Source organism: Arachis ipaensis, chromosome B03 (assembly GCF_000816755.2).
Source record: "Arachis ipaensis cultivar K30076 chromosome B03, Araip1.1, whole genome shotgun sequence".
NCBI lineage: Eukaryota > Viridiplantae > Streptophyta > Magnoliopsida > Fabales > Fabaceae > Arachis > Arachis ipaensis.
Window position 1 is genome coordinate 16,916,026 of NC_029787.2, and position 11,040 is coordinate 16,927,065.

The 11,040-nt window shown below is 34.0% G+C and overlaps 1 protein-coding gene across 1 annotated transcript; it reads left to right on the plus strand.

Moving 5' to 3' along the window:
* On the plus strand, window positions 5,005–6,672 carry LOC107632715. The gene is made up of 3 exons (XM_016336381.1): window positions 5,005–5,163; window positions 5,224–5,411; window positions 5,505–6,672. Exons 1-3 carry the CDS (start codon window positions 5,005–5,007, stop codon window positions 6,670–6,672), a joined length of 1,515 nt encoding a protein of 504 aa, XP_016191867.1.

The window sequence follows — 11,040 nt, forward strand, 5'->3', positions numbered from 1 at the left end:
GATTATTGATGAAAAAATTGATTTTTTTCTTTCTTTATTTTGATCTTTAAAAAAATCTATTATATATTATTAATTTTACAATTAAAATGTATCTCATATTACTTTTTTATTGCAATTAAAATCAAATTTTTTCCTTTAAAATTACATATTTGTCTCCTCCTCCTTTCTCTATCTCTCTCATTCCTTCACTCACTCTATTTCTCTTGTATATTATTATCAACGACTAATTACAAATTTGACAATCAAAGTATATAACATGACATTCTCTAATTGTATTTAAATTAATTAAAATTAACATTAAAATATAACTATATTATATATTATAATTTTATAACTATCAATAGAAATTTTTTTTATGTTAATATCTAATTATATTTTTATATATATAGAAAAAATATTATTTTTAAATAGCAAGTATAAAAATTAATTATTTCTATTTGTGCAACAAACTTAATACCTAATCAAATATAAAAATATACACGTTAAATTCTTTTAAATTTTAGATAACGGATGTTAAAATTAAGTAAAAAAATTAAACTCTTTCGTTTGAAAATAATAACTAAAAAATTTATTATTTAATTTTGTTTAAAACTCTGGTCTTTTTAGCCGACGGAGACTTTTATCCCTTACGACTTTTTTATAAAAATAATTTAATACTATAATTTTTTTGTGGCATAATTTATAAATAAAGACCGAGATAATTTTAAAAAATTGATATTTTTGTAATATAATTACGGATAAAAATATTGGTTGATTCTGAATCTTTCTCCGTTAGCTTATAGGAACTTTGATGAGTGGTGGGACAGCTTTTTTCATGTCCAGGGCTTTGATAAAAACTTTGACCACTTGGGTAAGGAAGGATGGAGAGACATTAATTAGGCACGCCCTCCGTTTCATAATTGGCTTATTTGTTTAAGCTTCTCCAAAAAAGTCTACACTTTGTTAAACGCAGTAGCAAAATATTTTTTACGTTTTTTCTGCAAAAATTTAAATCTATTTTGACATTAATATACTCATACCCTGCACCTTACGTAACTTTTCTTCCATTTAATGGTCTGTTGTCGAAACTCCTATATTTGTTTGAATATATTAGAGAATTTAGCACTCGATTAACTTACATCGATTAATTTTAAAACTTAGAAAAATTTAAATAGGACAAATATGAGAATGTATCCAACATTTTTCGATTTGGGGAATCCACTATTTCAGCCCAAGTTATGCTGAGCCCAATTTTTAGGCCTAACATTCCTCCACTGTCCAAAAACAAAAATGGGAGAACATACCAAAAATAAACGCTTGCAACAGAAGACGATACACTTCAGACCGAAAGAAAACAAAGTTGACCACAAAAAAAAGAAACACCAGAAGAAAAAATAATAGAGACACCCGTGGCTCGGTGGCTGAACCAAACTCTCAATGGTGAGCTCACTCGTCTGATTAAATAAATATCATGCATTCAAATTTCACACATTTTTAAATAAAATTCAGATTCGTTAAGCACGTTTTCTGGTATGCAAACAAACCAACCAACTATATATTCATATGAAAAAAAGAATGCATAGTAGGACGGAGTTACATACATAAAAAGGGGACAATGTCCCCTAATTTTAATTTTTTACATGTAAATTATATAAATTTATGTAAATTTTAATTTAATCTCTTTTAAAATTTTATTTTAGTCTTATTTTATTGTATAAATATTTTTTGTCCTTTTCTAATATTTCATCTAGTTCTACACCTGATGTATAGGTCTTTTAAGGGAAAGGATTGAAATAAACAAATAAATTTTAATACAAAGCAAGGTGAAAGAAAGTGTGTTAACTTTTGACATGCAAAGAACACTTTCTGCTTACTTTCCTTCTAATATTATTCTTACATCATGTGTTTAGTCCAAGGTTGTGAGAACCGGACCGGTTAAAAAACCGGTAAAGTGACTGATTTATTGGTTTAATAGTTCGACCAGGGTTCAACCGGAGTTCAATCGATTTAATTAAATATTAAATAAAATTATTAAAAATTAAATATATAATTTCAAATTAAAAAAAAATCGTCAATCATCAATAAAATTATTTCACATAATTTAACAAAACACCATCAACTATCATCCATCAAAATTTAAGAGAAGTAAAACAGCAGGACAAAATTATCCCAGATTCACTATTATCCTAGATTCACTGAAATCAACCATCAACAATTATTCCAATTACATAACAATTATAGAAACCAAAAACTTAACATACTGAAGTTTGTGTGACCTACTATTATGGTATGAAGACTATGAAGCACGGATTCTCCTATGGTGCCGGCGTATCCGTGTCGGACACGAATCCGATACCGATACTCGACGGATACTTCAAACGAGCATACCGGTAGCGTGTCTTCTTGCGGTGCAGAATTTTGGTGAAGCTGTCACGAATCCGAACAAGTCCGACTCGATTTTGTGGTTTTATGGCCCAATTAACCGATTTTTTTTTATTTTAAAATATTTTAAAATAAAAACAAATCAAAATTTAAATTTAAAAATAAAATAATTAATAGAAGCAGAGTTGATGACAACAGTCCAGATCTAAGTGAGGTTCCGTATTTATCTTTAGATGAACCAAACATAGAAGCTGTGGTATTTACGGATGATGGACTTGGAGGAGAAGAAATTGATACATTTTCTGTTGGCGAGATGGCAAGAGTAGATTAAAATTTTTTATTTTTTTTAATAATTGCATAATTTTTAGACTTTTTTATGCAACTATATTTCCTCTTATATTTACAATATAATATTTTATTAATTTAATATATTATTTAAATTTTAATTCACAACGTATCCTAAACGTGTCGTATCCAACTTTTTATAAAAAGAACGTGTCGGCGTATCCGTGTCGTGTCGTGTCCGTATCGCGTGTCGTATCGGTGCTTCCTAGTATGAAGAGATCCATTGAGTGGAAAGTCCAAAAAAAAAAACCATGGAGGTCTTGAGTTACTAGAATGTCAATATGGAAGATCTCTGAAGAAAATGGCAATTCTTGGAGGTGAGGCAGTAACAACAAAGCATTGAACCATTCATGTCGAAAGATAGTGAAAGATCAAGAGTAACCAAGCATGTAACACAGAGGCAGCAACAACATTATTTTCCCACAAATCCAGCATGTGACAAGTTCAAATAAGTCAAGTTCTCCAATTAACACAGAGGCAGCAACAACATTATTTTCCCCTGAATTCTCACGAGTAATCAGCCATCTTCATCAATCAGCAACAAAAATATAAAACAAGAAAATTTTCAAAAATAATTTCTTATAATTCAAAAATAGAAAAATAAAAAACAAAAAATAACCTCAGAAAATCATGAACAAATAAATAATTCAGCAACCAAAATCATGAAGCAGCAAACAAATAAATTATGAACATATAACCTCAGAAAATCAAAAATCAAAATCATGAATCCAGCAAACAAATAAATCATGAACAGATAACAAATAAATCAAAATCTTGAATCCAGCAAACAAATAACAAATCGCCGTGAGAGAGACAGAAAACCAGTAACCCTGAAAAAACCCGGCCGGTTCATCAGTTAACCGCCGATTCGGCCGGTTCTTAGCCTAGTTTTTTGCTGAACGATTTTACAGTGAAACCGAACCGACCAGATGACCGGTTTCCGGTTAATCCGGTTGAACTGGCCAGTCCGGTTCGGTTTTCAGAACAATGGTTTAGTCACACAGTTACACTTTAATTGAAGGGTAATTTGGAAAAAAAAAATAAAAAAAAGCCTTTTTTTTCCCCTCTTATGCATGGCTCGGTGTTTGTTTGTTTTTGACACATTATTATGGCTTTTTGAGAAAATAAAGATGCGACTTTGATGCATTCTGTCTGGTATATTGCATCTATTTTCTACTTGTATAAAATGCAGGTCCTTTTTTATTATTCTATTTGCATTTGATGTTTATAATGGAGTTCTAGACAGAGTACATATATGTTGCTTCCAACTAGGCCAAAGAAAGGTCCATCTTTCACAGGCAGGTGCTGATTTTGGTGAAGACAACCTCCTTTTTAGAATTTTAATTGTACATTTACATGAATTTTGTTCGTACATAAATTTGATCCAACAAAATTTTACGTTGCTTGTCGAAGGACCAAAAACTTATTTAAGCCAAGTGTATTTTTTCTTCTTTTTGTGTGTGTAAATTTGTGAATCTTTTTTCGACATTTAAAATAAAAACAAGTCAAGTCTTTGATTTTCCCATCAAATCCAATTTTCACATTGAAACTTTGCAGTTTATTCAGTCAATCAAATGAGAGGTGATGCTTGAAGTTTTGTAAAAGTGTTGTTACCTGATTTAGGAAATCAGTTAACCAAACTAACCACTTACACATTGTAGAAAGAAGAGAATCACTAATAGTTAGGAGTAGAATCTTTTCTGTTAGAATCAATTTCTGTTAGTAATTGATAGTTAGTTAGAAGTCAGCTAATGTGGCACCTATCTATGTATCTATATAAGAAGGGTAACTCTAATAGTGTAATTGAGTTTTGCCATTCAATACACCTAAGTTTTTTATCTTCACTCTCCTCTTCTTTTACAACATTTCACACGCTCTTGCTACAAACATTGCACCATTTATCATGGTACGGTGAGCGTGGACTCTAACAGAGTAGCGTGGGTTCAAGAAAAGAGTTGAGAGAGAAGAACGACTTAGTCGCTGTGTCTCACTACAATCCAGAGATTTCAGTGTCTGAATCGTGCACATCTAGCACTGATTTGGAGTATCAATGGCAGAACCTAATCGTAGCAACCAAAATTCACCTGATGCAGCAACCGTCGATCTACAGATCATCGCTTACTTCCTTAATCAAATCACTGCACTGCAAACTCAATTGAGTCGACGTAACAATCCAATTCCTACCTCTTTTTCAAATTTGGCACAAGAATCGTCTATCTTCATCCTTCTGAAAATCCCGGAGTATCGATCACAAATGTGATATTGAATGGAAAGAATTATGGATCTTGGAGGAGAGCAATGGTATTGGCGTTGGAATCGAAGAACAAATTCGGTTTCGTGGATAGAACGATAACCAAACCAGAGAAGGGCGATAGCTTGTTTGAACCCTGGAAAAGGTGTAATACGTACGTAGTGTCTTGGCTTAATCTTTCTCTGGAGTCAAGCATATCTCAATCGGTAATATGGAACAATGTTGCCTGTGATATTTGGAACGAACTTGAGCACTGATACCACCAGGGTGATATGTACAGAGTGGCTGAGCTTCAAGAAGAATTGTGTGCCATAAGACAAAGCGAACTTGATGTAACTTCATATTACACAAGATTGAAGACAATTTGGGAAGAGCTTGATAATTTTAGAAGCATTCCAGTGTGCCAATGTGGCGTAACCTTTAATTGTGGATTAGAAGTAATTAGGAGTCACAGGTATGAAGATTGAATAACCAGGTTCTTAAGAGGATTAAATGATCAGTACTCCGGTGTGAGATCACAAGTGATGATGATGAATCCTTTTCCTAGCTTGAACGATGTATTTGCGATGCTCACCCAACAAGAAAGACAATTCCAAAGTGAATTGCTCTCCCCACAGATCGTGAACAATTCTACTCCTTCCTTGAACTTTGTGGAATCTGGACAAAATAGAGGGAGAGGAAGAGGTAGAGGAGGAAGAAATCAAGGCGGAAGAGGACAAAGTAGAAAGGTGCAATGTGCACATTGTGGGAAGCTAGGACACAATATTGAATCATGCTATAAGAAGCATGGTTATCCTCCACACTTGAAGCAAATGAATAGTGGAGAAGCTGCTGTAAACTACATGGCAACAGCAGAAACTGAGGAAGACAATGAGAAACTCAGTAGCCAACTGGTTGGAGGTAGGGCTGTCGACTCTGGATTCACTGCAGAGCAAAGACAAGCTTTATTAGCACTCTTGGGCAATTATGAGCTAAAGCCTATTCAAAGTACTGACCAAATTGTAACACAATCACAATCACCACCTCATCAAGGTAATTTGGTACATATTCTTCAATTCAAAATAAGTGTTAAAACACTAACAATTTCAAACAACAAGCGCACTGCATGGGTAATTGATACTGGGGTTACAGACCATGTATCATACTCCCTTGATAATTTTCAAACATATCACAAAATTGATCCAATTGTAGTGCGGCTACCAGATGGCACTATTACATTCAGTAACACAATTGGAACAATACATTTTTCAAAAAATCTGTATTTGATAAATGCATTATACATACCTTCTTTCAACTACAAGCTAGTTTCGATTTCTAAACTCACGGACAAATTGCATTGCCAAATGATTTTTAATGACAAACTCTGTGAGATTCAGGACTGCAGCTCCATGAGGATGATTGGCAAAGCTAAATCTGATGGAGGCCTTTATACACTGAAAGCTGAAGCAAGGAATCTGCAATTTGGCACAAGCATTAACACATCATGCATCATGAATATACAAGGCATAAGAGATAAGGACCTATGGCATTATAGACTAGGACATCTACCATGTAGTGGTTTAATTGACATGAAAAAATATTATAATTTCATTACCTATGACACAGATGAGAATCCCTGTAATGCATGTCACTTGGCAAAGCAAAAGTTGCTGCCATTTAGCTTAAGCACTACCAAATTACAGCATTGTTTGGATATGATACATGTAGATATATGAGGACTTCTCTCCATTCCTTCAATAAATGGACACAAGTATTGTCTTACTACAGTAGACGATAAGTCAAGATTTACTTGGATGAACTTTATGAAATCAAAATCTGAAGCCACTTGTTTGTTAAAGAATTTTGTTGTGTTTGCAAAAACTCAGTTCCATAAATAAATCAAAATTATTAGAAGAGATAATGGTGCAGAATTTTTAATACAGTCATTCTATAATGAAACTGGGATACTACATCAACGTTCATGTGTCGAAACTCCCCAACAAAATGGGATTGTTGAAAGAAAGCACCAACACATTCTATGAGTGACACGGGCACTTCTATTTCATTCAAATGTGCCAAAATGTTTCTGGAATCTTGCAGTAGCACATGCTGTGCACATCATAAACCGAATTTCATCAAAGTTTTTAAACTATCTGTCACCCTATTATGTGCTACATAATTCACTTCCAATAATTACTGACCTTAAAATTTTTGGTTGTTTGGTTTTTTCTAGCACAATCAGTTCAGGTAGAACTAAGTTAGATCCACGAGCTAGGAGATGCGTTTTTCTTGGTTTTAAGGAAGGAATCAAAGACTTCCTTTTGATGGATATGACTTCAAGAGAGATATTTGTGTCTAGGAATGTAATATTCTATGAAAACCATTTTCCCTTTTCTAATCAAAACTCAAACACTTGCTCTAATTCATCTATTCCTCATCCTGCATCTAGCAACAGTCAACATCCACTCATACATGATCCTTTCACATATGATGTATGTACTATCCCTACATCCACTTTTACTGCACCCACACCAGCACCCACTGATACTCAAGCAGTGACACATGACATTAATAATTCACTTGAACATGCATCATTACATGAGAATCCCTTAGGACACGAGACAGACAACATTAACTATGCATCACAAGATTTTATTCCATCAACACAATATACATCTCAAACAGCACGAAACACTGAACAAAATTTGATTCCAAGAAGATCCACCAGAGAAAGAAAGACACCTAAATACTTGGAAAGCTATCAGTGTATAAGCACCACAACAGATTTCAGCTCAGATTCAAGGTATCCAATCTTACATTTTTTGTCTTATAGTGCACTTTCTTCAAATCATAAATCCTTCTCCCTAGCCATCTCCACTGATAAAGAACCCAAGTACTTCGAAGAAGCAATAAAACATAATTGTGGAAAAGTGCTATTATAGAGGAACTCGATGCTCTTCAGAAACTGAAAACTTGGCAGCTCACTGCTCTACCAAATGGAAAGAGGGCAATAGGTTGTAAGTGGGTGTTTAAGCTGAAACATAATCCTGATGGCACGATTGAGAGATACAAGGCACGACTGGTGGCTAAAGGCTTCACTCAAGTGCTAGGCATTGACTACCTTAACACCTTCAGTCCCGTTTTAAAGCTCAGCACTTTAAGAATTGTGTTAGCTCTTGCTGTGGCCAAGGGCTGGTTTCTCAAACAGGTTGATGTCAATACGGCCTTCTTACATGGTGATCTTGAGGAAGAAGTCTACATGCAAGCCCCTCCTGGTTTGAATGCACCCCGAGTTTGGTCTGCAAGTTGGAGAAGTCCCTCTATGGCCTCAAACAAGCCAGCCGCCAATGGAACAACAAACTGAAGACAGTTCTGTTGGATTCTGGTTATTCTCAATCAAAGTTTGATCATAGTTTATTTACCAAGTCTCAACTGAGTGGCTTCACTGCCTTGCTGATTTATGTTGATGATGTTATGATAGCTGGCGATGACATGACTGAAATTAACTTCATCAAGTCATTGTTGGATACAAAATTCAGCATAAAGGACATTGGTGACTTGAAATACTTCCTAGGCATGGAGGTTGCTCGAGGCAAGGATGGCCTGGCCTTGTACCAAAGAAAGTATGCACTAGATATCTTGAGATCATCAACTTGAGGACTGCAAACCAGCTTCCACACCAATGGATTACTCTTTGAAATTGACAAAAGGTGGGAGAGAACCACTGCCCTCCAATACTGAGTATCGAAAGCTCATTGGCCAGTTACTCTATTTAGCTAATACTCGACCCGAAATTAGCTTTGCTATTGGAAAATTAAGTCAGTTTGTTGAAGCACCAACTGATGTGCACTTCAAGGCAGCAATCCGAATTCTCAAATACATCAAAGGAGCCCCAGCTAATGGTATATTCTTCCCTGCAAGTGTAAACATCACAGTCACTGGATTCTCAGATTCAGATTGGGCAGCTTGCCCAGATACTAGAAGATCCACTACTGCCTATTGTTTCTATGTTGGAAGTTCCATTGTATCATGGAAAAGTAAAAAACAGACAACTGTAGCTGCCTCTTCCGCAGAAGCTGAGTATCGGGAACTTGCATCAGCTACTAGAGAAGCCATATGGATAAAGAAGATCCTGTTAGATTTACAACTAGAATTAAAGCAACCAGTTAGCATTTATTGCGATAGCCAGGCAGCAATTCACATAGCCTCTAATCCAGTGTTTCATGAAAGAACAAAGCATATTGAAGTCGATTGTCACATAGTAAGAGACAAGGTGCTCGAGAAAGTCATTCATCTTTTGCCAATTTCCACCCGTGAACAAGTTGCAGACTTATTGACCGAACCTCTTAATCCAGGAACCTTCTTTGCTCTTATTGGCAAGTTAGGCCTGAAAAATATTTTCACTCCTAACTTGAGGGAGGGTGTTACCTGATTTAGGAAACCAGTTAACCAAACTAACCACTTACACATTATAGAAAGAAGAGAATCACTAATAGTTAGGAGTAGAATCTTTTCTATTAGAATCAATTTCTGTTAGTAATTGATAGTTAGTTAGAAGCCAGCTAATGTGGCACCTATCTATGTATCTATATAAGAAGGGTAACTCTAATAGTGTAATTGAGTTTTGCCATTCAATACACCTAAGTTTCTTATCTTCACTCTCCTCTTCTTTTACAACATTTCACACGCTCTTGCTACAAATATTGCACCATTTATCAAGTGTAAATCAGATTTTATTTTATTTTAGTGTAATGCTTGAAGTTTTGATTTCTATGGTTTGACTGTTGACATAGTTCATGTTTGGCACTATGGGGTCGACTAATATATTAGAAATGATATTGTCAAATGAGATAAAGCTTTGTTATTGTTGTAGTATTAGTGCTAGTTGTGTTTTTAGTTTCCTTGTTCATTCATTTCAGGAATCTGTCTTGAAGAATCTCAATTGCCTGTGTTGTTTGCTAAATTACAGTGTGAGGAAGACACTGAGCATTGTGTGTTTACGGAATATTCAAGAAATTTATTAAAGTTCTTGAGCATGCTACTACCTCATAGAATTGCTTTTGTCTTTGCTTAGAGACCTTGAGCCTCTATCAATAATCAGGAACATAACCAATGATCCGCTTTTAAGTTTTATTCTTAGAATATAATCTACCACTTCACTACAATGATCCACTTTTAAGTTTTATCTCAATCTTTGTATTGGAGCTTCAATTAATTAACAAGTTTGGATATTCCTATATTTCTACCTCCATCGTTAATTTGATTATGTTATCTCTAAACCTAAGAAATAATTCATCCATGATTCCTTGTTCCCCTCTCATATTTCAACAAGTTTATTGTCATCAACACTCAAATTTATGTTTTTGACAGTTTCAAATCTATGAATAGTGAAAGATCCTTCTTCTTGAATAATTTGTTTACTGGTTAACTTCCTCTATAGCAGGGTCATATTAAAGAATTCCAATTTTTCCTCTTCAATCAAACCTTGCAATTCATTAGAAAATTTTAATACACAAAAGAGTGATGATGTTTTTATGAACATTAAACATAATCGTATAGTGAAAACATTTTTTTTTAAATTTCAATCACTCCTTATCAATCACTTTTAATTAAAAAAAAATGTAAAAAAAAATAACATGAAACCGTCTAAATTTATAACGACAAATATTGTAAGGGGAATTCTATGGTGCCTATAAAATTGGTGCCTAATTTGCCTAAAAGGTGAGAGAAGAGAGCGTGAGTCCTACTTTTTATATTTGTATCATGTAGTGTAAAAATTAGGCATGGTAAACAACACCATATTGTAAATAGATAATGTATTACTAATGATCAACTAATCTTTAGGGGTGATAAAATGGATCAAACTAATCAAGTCGAGGCGGGGAGTGCTAAAACTTGAAACCCACCAAACTGAAACAACCCACCAAACTCAGAGATTTAGGTAGGACAGTCAAGACAGAACTTTTCTTTCTTTAAAAAAAAAAGTTATGAATACTACAAGAATATATATACAAAAATTAAAAATTATAATTCTCAAATACAATTCTTTTAATTTTTCCTTTTTTTATGTTTTTATTTATTTATTTTATTTTATACTACTATAC